Source organism: Rana temporaria, chromosome 3, assembly GCF_905171775.1.
Source record: "Rana temporaria chromosome 3, aRanTem1.1, whole genome shotgun sequence".
Classification (NCBI taxonomy): Eukaryota; Metazoa; Chordata; class Amphibia; order Anura; family Ranidae; genus Rana; species Rana temporaria.
The window spans coordinates 353,796,682-353,820,525 of record NC_053491.1 but is presented as its reverse complement, the minus strand read 5'-3'; the positions used below and the strand labels follow the sequence as shown (position 1 = coordinate 353,820,525).

The 23,844-nt window shown below is 42.4% G+C and overlaps 1 protein-coding gene across 4 annotated transcripts in view; it reads right to left on the bottom strand.

Moving 5' to 3' along the window:
- TSPAN9 (tetraspanin 9) overlaps positions 1 to 23,844 on the bottom strand; it is a 595,020-nt gene that overhangs the window by 189,499 nt on the left and 381,677 nt on the right. For 3 of the 4 annotated variants that reach the window (XM_040345192.1, XM_040345191.1, XM_040345194.1), the window contains one exon: positions 18,028 to 18,107. In XM_040345192.1, coding sequence (XP_040201126.1) covers positions 18,028 to 18,090 — 63 coding nt within the window. In that variant the 5' untranslated portion in view covers positions 18,091 to 18,107. Of the gene's footprint in view, positions 1 to 18,027; positions 19,062 to 23,844 lie in introns of those variants that run through there. The other variant, XM_040345190.1, reaches the window with a different exon arrangement.

The following is a 23,844-nucleotide window of genomic DNA, read 5'->3' as shown; positions in this document are numbered from 1 at the left end:
TCCTGATGTATTATCGAGACAAGAGCAGCGGCAGATTTATCACAGCAGAAATCTCAGTTGGTTACAATGACGTTTTCCATCTTCTCTGATAGATTTGTTGTTCTCTAGTTCTGTAACAGGCAATCGTCAGCAACGCTCCAGGTTACTCTTATAGTACAAGGCTATTTGAGGCTGAATATTGGCCTGCTGTGAATATTTTTTATCACCTATCTTCTTAGATAATGTATGCTTATTTTTTTTATTTTATTTTTTTACTGTCACTGATCATAGGCAGGTCTTCAGAGGAAAAAAAAGGTATATGTGTTTTTAAATTGCTTACATTCCCCTGAGAATTTTATTTGATATGAACTAGTTTAAATTATGTATAGCTTCTACAGTCTGTAATAACTATCTTTAGCATATCTAAACTCAAAAAAGAAATGTACAATATTGCAGCTTAATAATCCTAAAATATGGTGGCTGCATTTGTTTTCTTTTTTCAGGCAATCCTGCAAATGACACATGTCTTGTCCCTTTGTGGCCACACTCATTCATACACTGTATCTAAGGGGCAGCCAGGCTGGACTTTAAACATCCCAAACACTTGATGGATTGATGGTTTACACAAGAAACAAAAGGATGTTTGTGTTTCTTTTTCAGCAGACAGAAAGTGACAAGGGAGCTGCATTCCTGCCAAAATCAACAGGTATTTAATGTGTTCCTAGCTTGAAAAATGAAAACAAATACAGCCACCATATCTATGGACTGGTAAGCTGCAATATATTACTTTTTTCTAGCTTAATTTAATAAAATAACACCTTCTGGTGTAAGAAAGGTAGAGTCTGAAATATAGGAATAGTCCTCCCAGCTGGTCCTAGTCATGTGACCGAATACCAGTTTTAATCATGTAATCTTACCTGAATGAGAGGTTTGGCAATTAGACAGAGTCTGCAAATGCTGTACATGCTACCACAGTCGTCAGCTAAGATCAGTTGATCAGATGCCACCGTTCGGTCACAAACTAGGTATTGGGGGGGGGGGGAGTAGAATTCAATGGCTTTTTTCAGACAACCATATTTGTACATACATGCTGAGAATGATGCTTGGTAGTGCTGAAAAAGGATTTAGTACATAACACATTGGTTATCACTGCCCTTGTATATTTACAGATACCCTCTGGTTTTCCTGAAGAAGCAGGCCTTGACCTGTGAAACACGTTAAAAAAAACAAGATCACCCCAACGGGATACTCTGCTTTGGGATATTCCTAAGACCATGTATTCTGCATTTTTAAAGCGTAAAGTGTATAAATCTTTATAGATGCTTATGCTAAGCGTGCAATGTCTTTATGGGGCTTTTTAATGGGGTATGTGGTATTTACAAATCCAATTTTCTATGAGGGTGACTAGTATGCCCTTACCCGTTAAGAAAAATGATTGTGTTTTGGGGCTTATTCATACTGTGCCGGTTTATGACTCCATTACCTGACTGGTCCAACTGTGTGTATGTAAATCACTGGCTTATTTCACTATTCACAGTTGAGAGGTGAGGTATTGCAGTGCAGTGTTTGCAGTTTTTACCCTGCATCTGTCTGCAGTTTTATATGGCTACTTTTAGGACACCCCCTACCAGAAAGGTGGTTCAATCTGGAGTGTGATCCTTGTAAAAATGTTCTGTATAGAAAAAGATTGCATTCTCAAAAATGTTTGGGATGCATTGTTTCCCAGCATTCTGGAAGATGCCTAATGGTGTCACCCTCCTTACAGGAAGTGGCCATAAACTATGGTGTAATGATAGTTTACAGTGGAACCTCAGATTACGAGCATAATCCGTTCCAGGAGAATGCTCATAATCCAAAGTATTCGCATATCAAAGCGTGTTTCCCCATTGAAGTCAATGGAAACAAAAAAAATTGGTTTTGCATTGACTTCAATGGCATGCAATACCGCATGCGGCCAGAGGCGGGGGGCGCCACGCCCCACCTCAGGCCAAATGCGATACTGCACACCGGTTTGGCCTGAATCCTGCTTTTTTTTTTACAACACTCGCAAACCGTGTTAGAATATTTTTAAATACAGTGCTCGTATTGCGAAACGCACGTTAACCATGGTACTCGCAATCCTTGATTCCACTGAATTTTTTTTCGCTTACACTTTAACGTAAACCAGTTGATTTGTCCTTCATGGCAATGGAATATCACTTTCAAGTCCCATCAAATACTTATTTCAATATATAATAACTCAAAAGGGTTTATTTACTAAAACTGTAGACTGCAAAATCCTGTGCAGCTGTGCATAGTGGCCAATCAGCTTCTACTTTTAGCTTGTTCAATTTAGCTTTGACAAAAAATCCTGGAAGCTGATTGGTTCCTATGCAGAGCTTCACCAGATTTTGCACTGTCCAGTTTTGGTAAACCAACCTCTATGTTTAAAACACCTCAATAGCTAGCAACAATGCCAAAATGTCTTCTCAAATAATACATTTATACTATAATAACCCTTTTTTAAAAGCAACACCAGGCAGAAACATAATGCAGAGTAAGGAAGCTTGACTCGGATCAATTTACTCCATAAACACATCGGTGAGGCTCAATGATTCATCATCAGTGATGGCACACACATATTTCAATAGACGCGGCAGCCACCCAAGGGGACAATGAGCCGATACATGTGTCTTCCTCACTCCACTCAACAATTGGATTCCTTCTGTCCAGCGTGAAAGAGATGAGGAGGCTGTAACTGTAGAAAGGGGAGGAAGAGTATACGCGGGGAAGAGCTGATTAATGGCCAGTTCCATTCTATCTGCAACACCAACAGCTGTCCAATCTGTATTTGTTAGGCTAAGTGCCAACTGTCACAGGACATTTTGTCAAGGCTATCCCTCCAACTCTGTCCATGTGAAACTCTGGGAAACATCCAGAGACTGTCCTTCAGCCTCGACAGAGGAGCCATGACATCATTCCTTCCATTACGCCTTTTGTCTTTTTTTTTAAGGCTATTACCTAGGTGTATAGATCTAAATATACTCAGTAACTGCTGACTTCCATAATCCAATCGTGTGCAAGCAAAAAAAATGTTTTAATTTTTTTATTGCATACATGTGATTGGGTATTCTTTGCAAAGTAAAGCTTTACCTCATTTAATAAACGCTGGAGTTTGCAAAGTGCACAGTCTATTTGCCTTTAGTAAATTAACCCCATAGATTCACATCAAGTGGAAAAACATTGCTTCCTTTGAAGGCTGTTCACATAGATGCAATGCTGGTGCGGTTCAAAAAAGGGTCCTGTGCGAGTTTAATTACACTGCATTGGCACTCCAAATCGTAATGTAAAATAGCACCACATTGCACCACATCAGTGTGTACCCGGACTCAAACTTGAGGGATGCCAAAAACTGTTGCTCATTCATTGTGCATGTTTTTGTTCCATCTCTTGTCTTGACTTGACTTGGATGGTGAAGTTAATGAATCTAATAGCAAATCAATTGCTGACCACAGCCTGGCTATCTTTGGCCTCAATACTTCTAAGGTCACTGGTCCTGAAACAAGCAAGTTGATTAAAAAGTCAGAGAGAAGTCATCTGCAAGCTTGTTTTAACACCATTGGATCAGCATGACTACTGGGTTTGCTAGCATGTTCAGAAGGAAAAGTCACCAATGGCAGCTACCCTGTTCTCTCAGTTGTGGCTTCCTTAAAAGTAAAAGTCCTGTCTCCTAGAGGTGCATGTATGTGGCAATAAAGCTTGAATAAAGAAAAGGATTGCAAAATGACAGTTATCTATGGAGCTTTATTGTGCCAATCTAATCTTATGTCAGCAGATAACCTGTAGATAAGTATACTGCATTTGGATTATAGCTGGGACCGCGCAATCGGTAGCCATATTAAAGGGGTTGTAAAGGAAAAATAAATTTTGCCCAAAATTAATGTCTGCAAGGTAGACAGACAGAATAGTGTAATGATTCTGTAAAAAAAACAAGTAAATACCTATTAAATTCCTTCATCTATATCGCCTCGGGCATTCTAGTTTCTGTTCTCTCATTCACTTCCTGGTTTGGGGCACTGGTTCATGTAAGAACTACATTTCCCAGTATGAATTGCGGCACGCCCAGTAATTCACACCTCCTTGAAGTCTCTAAGGCCTAGTACACACGAGAGGATCGATCCGCGGAAACGGTCCGGAGGTCCGTTTCCGCGGATAAATCCTCTGGCGGATTTTGATGTCATGGTTGTACTAACCATGAGATCAAAATCCCCGTGGAATTCCCTCCGGGGTGACGTGTCGTGCCGTCGCCGCGATGATGACGCGGCGACGTGCGCGACGCTGTAATATAAGGACTTCCACGCATGCGTCGAATCATTACGACGCATGCGAGGGATGGATTCGGACGGATTGATCCGGTGAGTCTGTACAGACCATCGGATCAATCCGCTGGACTGGATACCAGCGGATCGATTTCTTAGCATGTTAAGAAATTTTGATCTGCTGGAAATCCATCGCCGGGGAAAATATCCGCGGAAAAATATCCGCTGGATCGTACACACCAGGGGATCTATCCGCTGAAACCGGTCCGCGGATCAATTCCAGCGGATCGATCCTCTCGTGTGTACGGGGCCTAACACGTAGAGAGCGTCCTGCCACACAGATGTAGTTCCCAGGAGGGGGTGAGCACGTTACTGACCACCGCAGTAAAGCCTCCCTTCACGGTGGTCAGTAAAATCAGACAAGCAGGAAGTGAACAGAACAGAGAAGAAATAGAGCAACTTCTGAGCAAAAACAAACAATGAGGAAGTGAAAAGAGGAATGTCTGCAGGTAAAGGATGCTTATTATGAAAAAAAAAAAAAAAATTCCTTTACAACCCCTTTAAACATCCACTAAGGAAGATCAGTTTTTTAATGTAGTGTTTTCTGGGTGAGTTATTTTGACTGCCAATTTGTAGGTGACGGGGAAACTCCAGAAACTTTTTCTCACTTGTCTTTTACCAAGCTTCTGCTTCATTTTTCCTTTGAAATCTAAATGAATTCATCTTTGTTATCTGTACATTTTTTCCTCGCGCATATTATCCTTCATCCTCGCCATGAATATTTCTCCTTTCTTCGCTTCATTTCATCGATGTCCAATTTAATAACGCAATTTCCCCTAATTTTCATGCTTATTACACCCGGGCTCATGACGGTGCAGCACAGGCTGTCTTGCAGCCGCAGATGTAACTAGCGAGGTAGAGACACAGATGAGTTTATAGAGCAGCTATCCACACACTCCATTACTGACAGCTCCCCCCCTGACAAGCTGGGAGATCTTAGAAAATCACTCGGTTATGATGAATAGCGGCATTAAATTAACTTATCAGACATGTCAATCTTTTCATTTAAATGAGCGATCTATCTGAATATATTTTTGCAGCAAGCACCGCCCTCACACAACTAAGGTTTCCACCTTTTCTGGAAAAATACTAGCCTTGTGATCTCTTTTCTATTAATGTTCCATTTTTATCAAGTAGACTGATACAATGATGGCCAGGTGGTAACAACTATGATGGCCAGTGGCTACACAACTAGAGTACATTGGTATGGTAGTGTCGTGTAAAGTGGTAAGGCATTAGAACACCAATCATATTTTAATTGCTGTCCATGTCCCTGTTAGGGAGATTTATCCTCATGTCCCGATGACCATTATTACCAAAAATAAAAATGAAAGAAAATCCCAAATTTGAAGTCATCAACAGAACAGCAGTAGATGAGAAATCTTGCAAGGGAAACATTAGTTCTGGTGACTACCAGGGATTTCCTCTTACTTCCCACTGTGGCCATGGGACAGGAAGTGAAGGGAAATCTCACCGGTGAGACCCGACAGGGGTTATAACCCTACTATACACATTTTAAACTTACATACAGTACACAATGTACTCACAGTTGTAACTTTTTATACCTGTAACTTTTTATACCGGCACTAGTAGTGCAGTTAAAGTGGTCAGCATTTTGTTTATTTTTTGCCATCTGTGTCCCATTGGGGAGATTTACGTTAATTTCCCGTCACTTAGCTAAAACAGAAAGCAAGAGGAAATTCCTCCAAAGCGAGGAAACCCCTGGTTGTCACCAGGGTCACCAGAACTAGTGTCTAAATTGGAAGGTTTCCCTAGATTTACCCTCTTTTCCTGTTCTGGGGACAACCCAAAATTTTGTTTTTTCTTTTACTTTGTAAACTGGACAAATAGAGAGGATGAATCTCACTAGTGGGGGATCAGAGAGCAATAAATACCTGACATATGTTCTAATTCCTCTCCACTCTATCCAAAACCTAAAAAAAAAGTTTTGCCTTTAGTTATACTTAAAGAAACCTGGACTGCCACCCAATGAAATTCTGGTAACTACAAAGCACACCACTTGTTTTCACCTGTGCATGCCTCTATTTCTTTGCCTATATACCCGTGTTGTGTTAATCTGCCATTTGTCTCCATTTGTTTCCTGCATTCCATTTGCTTGAAGAAGCTGTACAAACATGAGAGCCCAGGACACACCAGTCAATCATCTTTCCTGCTAAATTGGACAATAGCTGACAAACTATCTTCATACTGTGTATATCAGAGGCAAGATGGGATGACAGTCATTCAGGCAGTAGACTGGAGCTGTGCATTAATGCCTTGCCTAGATTTATACCATCTCCCTTGTAAGCATAAACAGTACATTATCTGGAAGATATGTGATCGGGAAGGTGAAAAGTCAGCAGTGTGTATTAAAGGGACACTATTCGTCTAGCCATTAAATTGACATAAATATGCCAAGCAGTTTCTTGTAGATTCCCTTACTCTGGCTCTGCTATGAGTTCATAGCCATGGGGCCTGAGACCCTACACAGGGGCAGACATAACATTTGTTTAGACAGTACAATAGCCCTCTGGGAGCTAAGGGCCAATATATATGTGGGTTGAGTTAGTGCTGGGACCCGTGCCCCACTCTCACACAGACACAGGCACTGCTTCCAATGGCAGGTGAAAGGTAGAAGACATTCTTATTAGTGCCCTAACCATTCTCCTAATTGAATAAAGGGTGCCAAAATTATTCTCACAAAGGGGCCCTTCCTATGTCCAACACTTCCCCCATAACGTGCCCTATTTTTTATTTATTTTTTGCTACTTGTAGGGTAAAGTGGCAGTGGGGCAAGCCAACACTGGGATTTTGGTGTCGGTTGTGACAGAGGTAGGCTATGGAAGGGAGCACTGGCAAGGTCAAAATTAGGGGATATAAAGGCCCCACATGTAGAGACAGTAGAGCCATTTCCAAAGGAGAAGGTGACAAAGGGATTAATTTACTGAAACCGGAGAGTGCAAAATCTGGTGCAGCTCTGCATAGAAACCAATCAGCTTCCAGGTTTTTTTGTCAAAGCTTAATTGAACAAGCTGAAGTTAGAAGCACAGCTGCACCAGATTTTGCACTCTCCAGTTTTAGTAAATCAACCCCAGTGTCTTTTTAAAAGAGATTTCTTCATTAAAAGTTAAGGATTCATCAGCTACAGAATAGTTTTCATTGTTTGGTAACCCCAGCATTTCTTGTTTTCAGACGGTGTGAACGAGGCCTGCTAGGACTCTCAAATTAATCGTGGCTCACCGATAAGCACCTAGCTTTCGATTGGCTCTTTAGTCTCTAATCTGATCTTCCAACGTGGGGAAAACCAATATCAATTGCCAGGAATGAGAACTCATCTTATACATCACTGTGTGGAGGTGTCAAATAAATACTTAAAGTGGAACATTTTTCTTGAGTATATGTGACACATACAAACTGTTCTACACTTAAGATTAGAAGGAAGCGTGAAAGGTTTCCTTGAAGTTGAAAAACAAGTGCATATATATATATATATATATATATATATATATATATATATATATATATATATATATATATAAAAACTGATTACAAAACGGCTAAAGAATCAACTTTGTAAATGGAAACTATTATCATTGTTCCTTTTTAGGCGTGTATATGTTCTCAGGGTATACCATGTGTCTCTTTGGATAAAGTTTATATTTAAAGTAAATATAAACCCTAACATAATGACATTTAGTTTTTTTTTTTATATATATTTTCTATTTACCTTCTCCTGCAACCTCGTTGCTGCTAATTCAAAGGAAGGTTGCATGGCATGTCTCAAGGCAGGTTTCTTAAAAGTGGCAACAGTGGGCTATACCCTAAAAATGTGCGTCGGTACATCGGTTTGTAGTCACCATGAGAAGCCATTGTGACAACACAGAGGAATAGTTGGCCTATAACAGGCAAACAAGGACCTTAATGGCAGGATCACAAGGTATTAATAAAAGTTGCAGTTTTAAATGGATTTAAAATGTCATCATTAATTACATTTACAAATTAAAAATTTTAGATGAATGATCGAGTTTACTAATAATTTAACCTAAAACATGCAAATCCTTTCATTTAATACAGGTTATATATACAGAATACATTTATGTGCTTTAAAGTGTTGCCTCTTTTGATATTCAGATATTTTGATATACAAAATGTTAGGCGTGTGCAGAAAAACATGTCCCTATGAAAATCTATAAGCCCAAGCAATTTATCCTTTAAATACCTCTCTGTGGCCCATATGTGTAGCCAGAATGATTAGACTTTAATTTCCTATTATTTTCATGGAGTGCTGCCATATTACCCAAATTTATGTCAATGAGTTAATTCATTAGACATAATGAAAATTAAAAAAATATATATGATTTATTTCCCTGCTGTGTGATACCAGTAATGAAGAAGCAATAGTTAATTAAAGCAGGGCGAGACATAAAATTATAGCAATAAATCAACCACTTCCTATAAATAAAGTATACTGAATATAGGTTGCTGCCAGGCATATGAGAAAAAAAAGACTTCAAATTTACTAAAATATCCATAATTAATATGCAAAAGATTAAAACATTTCAGGAAATTGCGATCGACCAGCTTACAGCTTAATATTATATTAATCATGAATTTAAAGGGGAATTCTAGGCAACTGGTTTATTGAGCATCCTGGGTTTGAGAGCTCCTAGGGCACTACATTTCTTTGAATTTCATTGAGATGTATACATCCTCTTTTTTTAACATCCATATTTTTATCTGGATCCGCAAGTTTTTCAAAGGTGATTAATTATACAAAATGTTTACCTTGTATCACGGTCTAGTTTTCTATTAGCATGTTATAATACTCTTAGGCCCCGTACACACGTCCGAGGAACTCGACGGGCAAAACACATCGCTTTGCCCGTCGAGTTCCTTGTGAAGCCGCCGAGGATCTCGGCGAGCCGAAATTTCCCATTGAACAACGAGGAAATAGAGAACATGTTCTCAATTTCCTCGCCGAGGTCCTCGTCGGCTTCCTTGGCCGAAAGTGTACACACGGCCGGGTTTCTCGGCAGAATTCAGCTCCGACCGAGTTTCTGGCTGAATTCTGCCGAGAAACTCGGTCGTGTGTACGGGGCCTTAGCAGTGGGGGATGAGGTTCAGGTTCCACAGGTTTGATCCTGCAGAATTCCTAATAGGGCAGGTATGTTTATAAAAGGTGTTTACATCAAAAAAACATACAAAAGTATATCAGGGTACATAAATCACAGGGCATTTATACCAAGAGCAGATATTAGTACCCCAGTGCCTAACCTGGGGCCCTTTGGCACATTTTGTGCTGCCCTTGGGCCCCCTGCAGATACCGGTTTGGGTTTCCCTATTGTCTGGTTATAGCAGTGATTTTTAGCAGTCTCATGTAACATGCCTCCAATCAGTTACTGTTTCCTGTCGCATGTCCTCAGTCTCCAACAACTCCTATAGCATGTCTGCAGTCTCTAAACATCTCTTTTATCATGTCTGAAGTCTCTGACCATCTCTCGTACCATGTCTGGAGTCTTTGACCTTCTCTGTACCATGTAGGCAGTCTACAACCATCTTTTGTACCATTTCTGCAGTCTCTAACCCTCTTTTGTATTATGTCTATCATCTCTGACCATCTCCAGTACCACGCCCGCGGTCTCTGACCATCTCCTGTACCATATGTGCAGTCTCTGACCATCTCTTGTATCAGATCTGCAGTCTCTGACCATCTCCTGTACCATGCCTGTCATCACATGCTAAATGGGCACCTGTAGAAGGCCCCAAATTTTCCTCTTTGGATAATGGTAGATTGCGGGAGCATCTGCAAGCGTCAACTTGCAAGTACCTTGGCTTTAGAAACTTCTTTTACTTCAGCCAAACTTTTTTCTTTTTGAGGATGTCTTCTCTTGAATCTCTCCCTTCTAGCTGGGATTGTGAGATGTCAGTCCTGACACTTGGGACTGTGACAATTTTGACATTTTGTTGCTTATGACTACAGTGGGAGTGATTCGATAGCGACAGACAGGCGGCCTCTTTGGCGATCCTGCTGTTGCGGATTTGTCACTAGCAGCAGAGTCGCCCCTATGACATCAGACAAAGAGGAAACACGCAGCACTTTTTTAATAGCGTAAGAAATGGCTAAAACATCTGGCAGGTCCTAGTTTTTGTTTGTTACACCATAATAGAGCCACACTTTAATATTGTTTTCTTTGCCTGTGCTGTAATTATATTGGCTATCTATCAGCTCCGAAATCAATCAATTGGGGAAGACAAAGAAGTGTGCCATCATTAATGCTAGCTCCATGCTGGTTCTAAATGAAATGTAGAATTCTTAAAAATACTTGACCTTTGGATATACTAACTAATTTCCATCAAAGGTTATGCCACATACAGGACTCATCCCTCCATATAATCTGTGTGTATATGACACAAGTATGCTTTCTTTGTTATGCTGTAGCTCAAAATCCCAGCGTCATAATTAAAAGCTATAAGCATGCTAGCTCTCAGCTCAGACATCTTTAATCTCAGTAAGAAGCAAGAGCAGATGGCACAATGCAATCACAAACACACTAGTAATAAACCCAAACCTTGCATATACAAAAATAACTGCATAGTGTAAAGAGAACCTGTGATCATGATAAACAATGCTAACGGCAAAATAGCAGCAACAGATGTACTGAGAATCCGCAGCACACGAGGAAAACTTGGAATTTGTACTACAAATAAGAACTTTTCAAGTTCACCATGCGAACGGAAATATTTATATACAATGTGATATCAAATAAAGGACCAAATGCTTCAGGGCTGGTTTACACCGGGATCGTACGGGACGAGAGCTCAGCATGCACTCCTGCGCGTTCACGTGTTATGCATTTTGAAAGCCCATTTATTTGAATGGGCTACAAAATGCACCAGACTACGAAAAAAGTAGTGCTTGCACTACTTTTAAAATATGCACTGCTGTTCTGTGTTTTCATATATGCAAATAATATTTTCAAAAGGTGAAAAGACTTCTGAGCAGGTTTGTGCCAGGAGCAGTTGATGCCTGAGACAGCCATTTTTGCTGCCTTTTCACTGGTTGCTAGGACACTGGTGGCTGGACCCGAACAACTTCACTGATTGCTAGGGTGCTGGTGGGGTGGGCAAGCCACACAGAGTCACTGGTTGCTCTGGTACTGGCAGTCGAACAATACAGTGCAATTGGTTGCTAGGATGCTGGCGGCTGGCCTGCACAGTATCACTAGATGCTAGGATACTGGTGGCTGGACCAAACAGCTTCACTGATTACTAGGGTACTGGTGGGGTGGCCAAGCCAGACAGAGTCACTGGTTGCTCGAGTGCTGGCAGTCGAGCAATACAGTGCCATTGCTTGCTAGGATGCCGGCAGCTGGGCTGCACAGTATCACAAGATTCTAGTATACTGGTGGCTGGACCAAACACCTTCACTGATTACTAGGGTACTGGTGGGGTAGCCAAGCCAAACAGAGTGACTGGTTGCTCGAGTGCTGGCAGCCGAGCAATAAAGTGCCATTGGTTGCTAGGATGCCAACGGCTGGGCTGCACAGTATCACTAGATGTAAGGATACTGATGGCTGGACTGAACAGCTTCAATGATTACTAGGGTGCTGGTGGGGTGGCCAAGCTAGATAAAGTCACTGGTTGCTCGAGTGCTGGCAGCCGAGCAATACAGTGCCATTGGTTGCTAGGATGCCGATGGCCGAGCTGCACAGTATCACTTGATGCTAGGACATTGGAGGCTGGGCTGCACGGCATAAATGTTTGCTATGATGCAGGCAGCCAGGCCACATAGCCTCATTGGTTGTTATGGTACATGCTGAATTATGGTTGCTATGGGACATGCTCAACTCACCATCAATCTAGAAATTTCCCTCACAGTACTTTTATTCTGTCACTAGATGTCCTCAGTGTGGCGGCCAGCACCATTTGACCCACTTCCTCAGAGTCCAGGTTGTCCTGGAGCCAACCCAGCTTGTGACTGGACAGTAAAAGAAGAAGTAGCACAACTGATGAGCTTATCTTTCTGACACTCTGCTTTTTTTTTTTCTTATCAGCATGCTTCTTGTGCTTCTTGTCAGAACATAAATATATTGACTCTTTGAGCTGCTTCTTCCCTTAACACACAAGCCCTGCTATACAGGTATAGGGGCTGCAAGAGGCCGATACCAGTTTTTTTTAAACTGCTTGCATTTCAAAATACATTTAACAATGGATTCATGATTACAGAACTGTATTAGTTTATGTCTTTTATATCAGCTTTAAGCCATCTCTGTTGCAAGATAAAAAGAAAAGAGTTATAGACCTTAACTGTGACTTTAATCTTTGTTCACTTGCAGAGCTATGATGGTTGAAGAATCTTCAGCATCCAACACACCTTCAGAAGTGTCCAATGCCTGGCCCCCCACTGTGCGCTGTAGTTCCACATGACAGCCACTACGTCATTACAACTCTATAGGGACACAGTTGTGGCTTAGCAGTCAGTGAATGGAACCACAGCATTCAGCAGGGGACCAGGCACCCGACACTCCCAGAATGTCCGATGCTGAAGGATTCATCAGGTGGCATGGCTTGACAGCAAAGTGAAGATCCAAGTCTCTGCCCACTGGACTATTATGTTTTATAACTCTTCTTTAGCAGGGTGCCTTTTTCTGGCAACAGTGTAGCTTAAATTACATATTATATTTAAAGCTGATCCACAGGCAGATATAAAAGACACATATAATTCATTTCTGTATTTATTAATACATCATTAATTATTAAAATGCAAGAATGTGTTCTAATATCAGCCTCTAAAAGAAAGGGGCAGCACAAGGAGACAGTCAGTTGTGCTGCAGTACTCATGCGTTAACAAGGAGCATGCTGATAGGGAGAGGGAGAAGAGTGATGAGATTATCCGTCTGTTGCTTCTCCTATCACTATTCAGTCACAGGCTGGTTTCACAAAAGAGTTGGTGCAGCACTGAACCCAAAGGGTAAGTATAATCATGTATAATCACCAGATCTATGAGGCAGCACACCCTATACCACCAATCCCTATAGATCCCGAGAGTAGTCCAAAAAGAGCATTAAGGATTCTCTGTATGATCGGTCGCTTGGAGGACAGAGAAGTGATCAGCGGTCTAATAGACCCCAGATCTCTCAATAAAATTAACCTGTTACTTCCCCAAACCATCACAAGGGATGTTGTGCTTTCCTTCTAATAGCATTAAAGCTGAAGGGAGGAAAAAAAAGTGTAAAATGCAGCAATCACCATTTTTTTTCCAAAGCCTCTGTTTTCTGAAAATATATAATGTTTGGGGTTCTACGTAATTTTCTAGCAAAAAAATTCAGATGTCAACATGTATGTGAAAAATCTCATAATTGGCCCAGATGACAAGTAGTTTAAGTGAAAGTTCAGCCAAAATTAAAATCTCTAAATCTTCCTGCAGCAACGATCTAACCCTGAAAACAAGAAATCGATATACATACCTTTTCTGAAGTTGTTCCAGTCCGATCTCCAGTGGCGGATGCTGTGTACAGGAAAGAACCGACAATGGCTATGAAATGCCTGGGAAGTGACGTCACCCATAGACTTACTTTGGGACTTCCATTGTCAGCTGTCTATTCTGCACCTGTCTCCATATAGAAGCCGCCGTTGACAGCTCACCATGTGACCGGACCGGACCGGAGCAGCTTTAGAAAAGGTATGTATAGCGATTTTTGCATTACAGGGCTAGATAGGTAAGTCTTAAGCCTCATACACACAATCGGACTTCCAACTGACTTTTCTGTGGATTTTGCTCCGAAGGGCGTTGTCCGTGAACTTGGTATGCATACACACGGTAGGACTTTTTCAGCCAACAAACACAAACGTAGTGACGTAATAGATGTACTACATGTTTTTTCTGCTCTTTACCGCCACCCTTTGGGCACCTTCTGCTATTGTTGTCTGAACTTTAGCATTGGTTCTGAGCATGTGTGTTTGTACTTTGGACTTTAGTGTACACACGATCGCATTTGCTCCATCGGACATTTGTTGCCGGAAAGTTTGTCTGTTCTTACAGCGAACATTTGTCCGATGAAAAAGCAAAAAAGTTTGTCCGATGGAGCGTACACACAGTCGGATTGTCTGCAAAAACAGGTCCGTCGGAGGTTTGTTGTCAATAAGTCAGATCGTGTGTACTGGCCTTTAGTTTGTGGCTGAAAGTAGATTTAGAGATTTTAGTTTTAGGCTGAACTTCTACTTTAACTTATATTGGACTGGTTACAAAGTTTGGTGCCCTCATCCTTTGCACTCTTTTTAGTTACAGAATTGTATAAATCTGAGCACTGGGTGGATAAAAAATACAAATTCTCTGACAGCTTAAAGCAGAACTTCACTCAAAAAGTGAAGTATCGCGGTTAAGCTTGTAACTGAGTTAGTTGCTTTTGGGGGGGCACCGATTACCGATTTTTACCAGTACCCGCAATAATGACACTTGCCCTGCCGTCACTTGTCTCATGCCCCAGGAGGCAGCAGGACAATTAACAGGACATTGCAAGAGCTTGTCCATGCACAGTGGGTAGCAGGCTGTGGCCCCTTAGGAAGCTACTATATTCAAGATGGTGCCACTGGGGGCCCGCAATAGTAGACAATGCCCGCCTTCAGGCGTAGGTAAGTACCTCATTTTTAAAAGCAAGAAACTACTGTCTTTGTCAGCCTGAGCAGACTCAGGCTTACATTATGACAAAGGAAGACTAAAGTGCCACTATGTAACACAACTAAGCAGAGCCAGTACTAGCAAATTCCCATGCCCCCATGTAAATACATACATATTATTTACATATACTAACAAGTCTTTTAAAACATTTTTTTTTACATTTAACTGAATAAATTCACATGTAAACTTAAAAAAATAAAAAACATAAAGAAAAACACAATAGATTCAATTTATAGAGACTTTGTAATTGAATTGGGCAAGCAGTAATCCATTTCTGTAATGAAGTGAGTTTAGAATATGGGGGCTGTTACATGGACTTGCTATTATTCTTCTGTTTTCTGCAATGAAATCGCAGGCTGCTGCTATGACAGAATATATTACGGGTTGCGCAGAGGGTGCGCGGCAGAAAGAGCGAGCTTAATCGATGGTATAAAGTGCCACATAGGGGCTTTTCACTAACTAATAATGCGGCATAAGCACATCTATCTTTTTCTGATTACAGCGAGCTGGGAGCTTGCTGCACTGAGCCTGTTTTAAATAGGAGACCTGCCTGCTATTCCTGGGGAGGCAGAGGGGGGGAGTTAGAGTGGTCAGTTTTAACGCCTTCATTGCCACATATGTGTCACTCCGCAGTCAGGCAGGCAAGAGAGGTCTCTACCTATGTCACAAAGTGGACCTGCTCTTTAAGCAGGCTTCTTTATCCGCAAGCCGGATCAGATCAGTGCCATGTGCTGAGCTCGTCTATCTCAGTATAATGGGACCGTGCCAAGGCTAGAAGCATTTCCTTAACCCTTACTGTCGCCTATCAAGTGGTCACCGTTACAATGGTGCTCTATTTTGTCTTTGTATCTCACAAAAAGCCCAAAGGTGTCTTTGGTGCATTGCTTTCTTTTTTTTTTTGTAAGCCTCCCCATCACCCCCTCCCCCTTTCGACCCCGATACTCCAAAGTTATTTCAAATGAAACAGCTGGCAGCAGCTTGAAAGATGGCTACTACTCCAAATCCATAATTAATTATCCATGCATAGACCTATACAGTCTAGGGTCACTTTGGTCAGTATCCTTAAGATAACTTAACGAGCACACACTGGGCAATTTGAGCTAAAGGTCGATATATGTATGCTGTGACCTTTTGGCACCTAAAAAAGTTGGATTCCATTTTTTTAAAAAGCAGTTTAATAGAAATATCTTTTTTTTAATTGCATATTTAATAAAAGTTTCACATTTGATTGACATTTGATACACTCTGCAGCAGCCTTTTCCCCCCAGAGGAACCCTTAAAATAATTTTCTAGTCTTGAGGAACCCCTGCTAAAACCAATTTATTGGAGGTCAGTGGGAAAAAATGACCCTTACACTGATGGTCAATGGCAAGAATGCTACCTCTTATAGTGGTGGTCAGAATGCCAACCTTACAGACAGCTAAAAAGATTATTGGTGTGGTGCTGCTGGCTCTGCCAAGTGGTGTTTGCCCTGGAAATATGCAGGTACCATCAGATGGGGGGTCAGTCAGCCTCAGCTTAAGGAAGCCCTAGGAACCCTGGCTTAGCATGGATGCTCTACAGTATTTAAAGATGAGCAAATAATAGTTTTTGCCTGTTTTAGACCTTGGGTTAGGGTCACCTGACTGCTGCTCATGCCTTGTTACTCATGACTTCAGGACTGTGTAGCTGTCACAGAGAAGGATTGTCTCCAAAAAATGCTGCATGTTTAAGTATCTTTTCCCAACGACTGAGTGGATGCAAGTCAGCATCTTAGCGATGAATCTTGCATGCTGGGATTTTTCAGATAAAGAAAAAAAAAGCAATAAATCACAAAGCTGTTGTGTGATCTCCTTCTAATCTGAAGATGATTGGCCCACAGGGGGGGCAAAAAGGACTCCTGCAGCTACCGTTCAGGTATTGATGGACAGCAATGGAAAAGCTGACCATACGCTGACCATGCCTGTTATTGTATGTGCTGGGCATGCAACTGCCGTGACTGTACATTTTGTGATTTCAAAGTTTTGTGCAAAAGGAAAATGTGAAGGCTTTTTCAGCAGCGTGCATACATGGGTACAGAACACCTAGGTTGAGCATGCAAGGCATCTGGAGACATACATACCGTATATACTCGAGTATAAGCCAAGTTTTTCAGCACATTTTTTGGTGCTGAAAATGCCCCCTCGGCTTATACTCGAGTCACCTTTTTGCGCCTGATTTCCCCGGACTTTGGGGACCCGGTACCACAGGCCTTGGCACACATGTAGCCCCACTCTTCCTCTACAAGTGTGCAAAGTTTGTTGTCCGGGAGACCTACGGCTGGGGAGCACCAATTTTTCAAAGCCGGGCACCCCTTTCATAGACTTCCATGTCAGTCTAGTCATGGGCACAGTGAGGCATGGACACAGTGAGGCACAGTGAGGCATGGACACAGTGAGGCATGGGCACAGTGAGGCATGGGCACAGTGAGGCATGGGGACAGTGAGGCATGGACACAGTGAGGCATGCACATGGACACAGTGATGTATGGGCACAGTGAGGCATGGGCACAGTGAGGCATGGGCACAGTGAAGCATGGACACAATGAGGCATGCACATGGACACAGTGAGGCATGCACATGGACACCCTAGGCTTATACTCGAGTCAATACGTTTTCCCATTTTTTTGTGGTAAAATTAGGTGCCTCGGCTTATATTCGGGTCGGCTTATACTCGAGTATATACGGTAATTTTATTTTGACAACTGTATATCATTCTTAATAAATCATGCTTTCTTTGTACAGGTGTAAGAAAAATCTAAACTTAAAAAGTATTTGACAACAATTTTTTTTTCAAATCATTTAAACTTCAAACCAATTATTTCTTATTATGAACTCACTGTAGTTGCTGATGCTAAAGTAAAAAGATTAACCCTACAGCTGCTGCAGCTCTGCTGTCCTATGCTGTGAAGCAACCGATAAGGGTTAATACAAGCCAATAGGGCTAATTCAGATACAAACACAACTTTATATATAAGAAAAAAGTTGGACTTACCCAAAATATCAAGTTAAAGAGGAACATCATGTATTTCAAACAACAGAGACAGCCCCGAGCCATGTTGCACTTTTTGAATTCTAGAAGAAAAACAAACGATAGATCCAGGTAAAACACAACATATTTGCCACCTTTGGGAGCGCTGTACTTGTCCCTTTTCACGCCGGTATGACTCTGCGTACGAGATCCCGAATTGCCAAAAAAAGCCCCAGCTGTGAATCCTCGACCAAACTCCCTACTTGAGGTAGACGGTTTTGCCGAATCCCTACTGTCCACGGACGGACTTCGATGTATGGAAGAGTCCTCACTGCTGGATTTTTCCATAGTCCTTCACCTGTCCCTTTCCCTGGCTATAGTTTAGCATGTCTCAGCATTAAATCCGGCACAATGTAGAAGAGCAGCTAGTAGCCAGATCCCTATTCACAAACCGGACACCCTGGAGGAATCCCCGAGGCAGGGGGGGTGAGGAAAGAAAACAGCCCAACTTCAGATAAAGCCACCATTCATCAAGCTTTATTTTTTCGGAATAAAAAAAGAACGAATGTGATTTTTGCGTTCCAGACTTGCAATAAATAAAAAAAAAAAAAAAAGGTTTTCGATAAAATCAAGACCCTTTAAATGATGCTACGTTGGGGTGGTCTCGGCCATAAAAGCTTCTTTTTTTTTTTTTTTGCATCACCCGGGAGACTTTGCAAGGCTGAAAATTCTCAGTGGGAGCTTGTCAGTCCTCTCCAGTCTCCGCTTTCAGTTCTATCTGCTGTTGGGTCTGTGTTTGGCTGCCGAGCTGTGCTAGAGAGCACCATCAGCAGCTGCTGCACTAGTGGGCAAACCCACAGAAAATCCCTGAGCCAGCTCTCAAGTAATACAGCTTACTCCGTCAAGCCCTCCCCTCCTGCCTCCCAATTAGCCAATGGAGACCCAACTGTCTTACAGGCTCAACCTACATGACATAATATCTTTAAAAGGCTTATTCATTTAACTTTGACTATACAAGTGCACAAAAGAGAATCCCTTAAATGTCAGGGGCTGCTCTGAAAAAATAAAGCAAAGGGACTAAATGAAATCCCTTCAAAATAATATATAGATGAAAGAAGCCGGGAATTAATATTTATCAGCCGGCATTACAGGGACATTTGAACTGTGGGCTCTCTATCTCCTCTGTCTCTTTGTAACTTTATGCCGCGAGGGAATTTGCATTCATTGAGATAGAGACGGGAGACACTTCAGTCTGCACCTTCATCTGCGCAATTCGCCATTACAGAAGCATGAAGTCATTTTGGGCGAAATTTCGGAAGAAAGGAAATTGAAGCTAAAGGGATGCGAGCGTCTTTTAAAAGCGTGCAAATTCATTCCGACGCGTTGCATTTTTTCCCCCCTGCGCATTTTTAGGAAATGTGCGCAAAGCGATTGTTTTGTGTAGCCTGCGCTTGCTTTGTGTTGGTATCTCTTTGCGCCTGCTGGCAAATTAGAAATAATTATTCTCAGCTGAGACTGCAGGCGCAGGAAATACTACACTGCTTGGAAAACTAAGCACAAGTTACGGTTAAAATGACAAAAATTATTTGAAGCTAAACCGCTAAATACACAGAAAAAATTCGCTGTTTGACCAAAGCAATTGGATTTCTGTCAATCCAGTCCTGAGATTTACACAGCTCTGCCACACAGTCCAGACCTGATTTTCTATGGGTCTTGTCCCTCCAGGAGCCTATGACCGGACTAAAAAAGGAGAAGCAGAAGACTGACAAGCTCATGTTTCTGAGACCTGGGAAAGTTTGTGGGCCACTCAGGCTTGTTAGGGAGGGGGTAAGGGGACGGCACATCCGCAGCTGCTGCTAGAGTGCTGACAGGGGATGGAGCCCATCCTGGCTACTGCAAAGGTTCAAGAAAGGAAGGGTAACCCCCTGGAAGTAAGGTGACCCTGTGTCCCGGATTGCCTGCATTTTGCAGGTCTGTCCCGGGCACCTTCATTCCAAGACAATACAGTGTCCCGGAATGAAACTGACACAGCCACCCCCCCCCCCCGGGCCAATCTGATGCCCCCAAAAAAGGACGCCACATCACCGCTTTACTCACTGACAGTACTTGTCATGGCCGGAAAAGCCTGGAGGAGCACAGTCCCCGCCCCCTGCTTGTGATTGGAGAAATCGTAAATCCCACTTCTTGTGTCCAATCACTGTGCTGTGATTCGTTACAGTACAAGCTGATTTTTGGGAAGGGGGGTGTCCCTGAATGCTAGTTTAAAAATGTGGTCACCCTACCTGGAAGTCGCACATCTATGATGTCATACTGCAGTGAATGGATTGGCAACCTCAGGCTGGACTCTGACCAAGCCACGCCCCCAACACATTTCACCCCGCCCCCGGAACTTTTAAAAACAGAAAACAAATACTCCAGCGCATGAGTGGATTGTCAAACAATCAATGGTCCATAACGATGACGATACCACTGGCCTTGCTGCCCTTCGTAAATGGGGATATCCTAGTAGCAAACAAGAAAAGAACAACAGAGGCGCACCAGCCTAGTGTATTACCGTTTAAGCAAATTTATTTAAAATACAATGTATAAAACCTACTCACAACTGTGGTAGAAAGATTCGCAAAAAGAAGCTCCAATGGTCATGGAGGAAATTAAGCTGGGCTCTGATGAAGAAGCGTTGTGCTTTGAAACGCGTCAGTTGGCAGTGACCCTCTTCATTTCTTCCATAACCATTTGGAGTGTGGTTCGGGTTCTACATGCTGCAGCCTCTATGGAATACGCTTCGTTTTGCGAATCTTTCTACCACAGTTGTGAGTAGGTTTTATACATTGTATTTTAAATAAATTTGCATAAACGGTAATACACTAGGCTGGTGCATCTTTGTTGTTCTTTTCTTGTTATCTTTCTGTCACTTTGCTCTCTCCTCCTTTCAGCACGTGCCTAGTTAGAATATAAGCAATACAGCACAGCTGACTGGCTTCTTGTTATGATTCTCCCTCCCCAGTCTCAGCTCTGCTGAACAGGAATTTCAAATGCCGATACAAGTCAAATTCAGGTACTCACAATGCTTGCATTTAAAAAATACATTTAATGATGTTCACAGAAATACAGAGCTGCGTTAAAGGGGCTGTAAAGGTTTGTTTTTTATTTTCTAAAAAGGTCCACCCTCCCCCCCTCCACCTCCACTCCCGCTCATCTGAACCCCCCCCCCCTCCGGTGTCACATTTGACACCTTTCAGTGGGAGGGGGGTGCAGATAACTGTCTAAAGACAGGTATTTGCACCCACTTCCGGCCACACAGTCTGCGGGTAGACTGTGGGCAGGACGTCAGACCCCCCCCCCCCCCCGTGTTCTGGGAAACACTCGGCTCCTAGAACACAGCGGGAACCAGTCAGCGCAGCTGCATGCGCCGTACGGAACCGGGTAGTGAAGCCGGAGCGCTTCACTTCCTGGTTCCCTCACCGAGGATGGCGAGGGGGCAGCAGAGTGTCGAGCGATCGCTCGTCCTCTGCTGCGGACAGCGCTGGACTCCAGGACAGGTAAGTGTGCTGATATTAAAAGTCAGCAGCTGCAGTATTTGTAGCTGCTGGCTTTTAATATATTTTTTTCAGGGGACATCCGCTTTAAGCTAGTGCATTGTTGGTTCACTTACCTTTTCCTTTAATTTCCCTTCTAAAAGTTTTTTTTCTTTGTCTGAATTTCTCACTTCCTGTTTCTCCTCAGTAAGCTTTCCCCCATCATCTGAGCCGTTCTGACTGGGGTTAGGTCAGCGTGCTCGCCCTCTTCATTTGGACTACATCCCTGTGGGGAAAATCTGCAGGGATGTAGTCCCAAAGGAGGGGGCGAGCACGTTGACTAACCCCCAGCCAGAACAGCTTGGATGATGGGGGCAAGCTTACTGAGGAGAAACAGGAAGTGAGAAATTTAGACAAAGAAAAAAATTTTTGAAGGAAAAGGTAAGTAAACCAACAATGCACTAGCTTAACCACTTCAGACCCGCGCTATTGACAAAAGACGTCAACAGCGCGGCTCTCAAGTGCCAAGTGGACGTCTTTGGACGTCTTTTTGAAAGCATTACCTGCGCTCGCCACTCGGTGGTGCGCAGCGGGTAAACACTGTCCCGGCGCATCGCTGAAGAGCCGATGCGTGTACCTGGCGGCCGCGATGTCCGCCGGGTACACGCGATCGGCGGTGACACAGCAGGTGACAGCATGGACATGGAGCTCTGTGTGTAAACACAGAGCTCCACGTGCTGTCAGAGGAGAGGAGACCGATCTGTGTCCCTTGTACATAGAGACACAGCATGGTTACCTCCCCCAGTCAGTCCCTCTCCCCCCACACAGTTAGAACACACCCAGGGAATACACATTTAACCCCTTCCTCACCCCCTAGTGTTAACCCCATCCCTGCCAGTCACATTTATACAGTAATTAGTGCATTTTTATAGCACTGATCGCTGTATAAATGTGAATGGTCCCAAATTTGTGTCAAAAGTGTCCGATACGTCCGCCGCAATATCGCAGTCCCAATAAAAATCGCAGATCGCCGCCATTACTAGTAAAAAAAAAATAATAAAAAAAAATCATAATTCTGTCCCCTATTTTGTAGGCGCTATAACTTTTGTGCAAACCAGTCGCTTATTGCGATTTTTTTTTTTTTTTACAAAACTGAGAAAAAAAAATTATTTATTTATATATTTATTATATTTATTATAGCAACAAGTAAAAAAAAAAAATATATTTTTTAAATTGTTGCTATTTTTTTGTTTATAGCGCAAAAAAATAAAAACCGCAGAGGTGATCAAATACCACCAAAATAAAGCTCTATTTGTGGGGAAAAAAGGACGTCAATTTTGTTTGGGAGCCACGTCGCACGACCGCGCAAATGTCAGTTAAAGCAACGCAGTGCCGGAAGCTGAAATTTCGCCTGGGCACGAAGGGGGTTTATGTGCCCAGTAAGCAAGTGGTTAAAGGAACCCATTTTGAAAATAAAAAAACAAACCTTTACAACCCCTTTGGCTTTAATGAGCATGTCAAGGATTTTATTTATTTAATTGTGTATTTTATCTTAGCCTAGAGCGCAACTTTAAAGCAAATGTGAACCCTAACCAAATATCATTTAGTTTGCTAAACCACTTTGGCTGCTCTGTGCAAAACCACTGTACAGAGCAGGTAAGTATAACATTTTTGTTATTTTTATAGAAAAAAAAGAGAATTTACAATCACTTTAATTTAACAAACTGAATTGGTTACTATGCACAGCTGCATCAAATCCTGTGTGCTCTAATTTTAGTAAATCTCTCCCATCAAGTCATTTTTTTTCTACTTTGATTTCAGGCGCAATAGCGGAGGGAAGGTAGACAGTGGGGAGCAAGATACGTATTTCTGGAGTGCCATGTATAAACGGCACTTATGGAAACATATTCAAATGTTCAGCACACCTGTCATTGGACAGCTCAGATCACAGGCACAAAGCCAATTAGAGTGGCTCTGTACCTTGTGACCACTGTGAACCAATCACAGGTATAAACACTAGTAGGGCCGGATTCAGATATACAATGGAGTATCTATCCGCGCGGCGTAACATATCTCAGATACGTTACGCCGCCGTAATTTAGGACGCAAGTTCCGTATTCAGAAAGAACTTGCTCCCTATGTTACGGCGGCGTAACGTATGTGGTCCGGCGTAATTCAAATGTGGATGGTGTGGGCGTGTTTTATTCAAATTTACTGTGACCCCACGTATTTGACATATTTTACTAAAGGACGCGAATGCGCCGTTCGTGAAAAAATCCCAGTGCGCATGCTCGAAATCCCGCCGCAAATCGTCATTGCTTTCGAC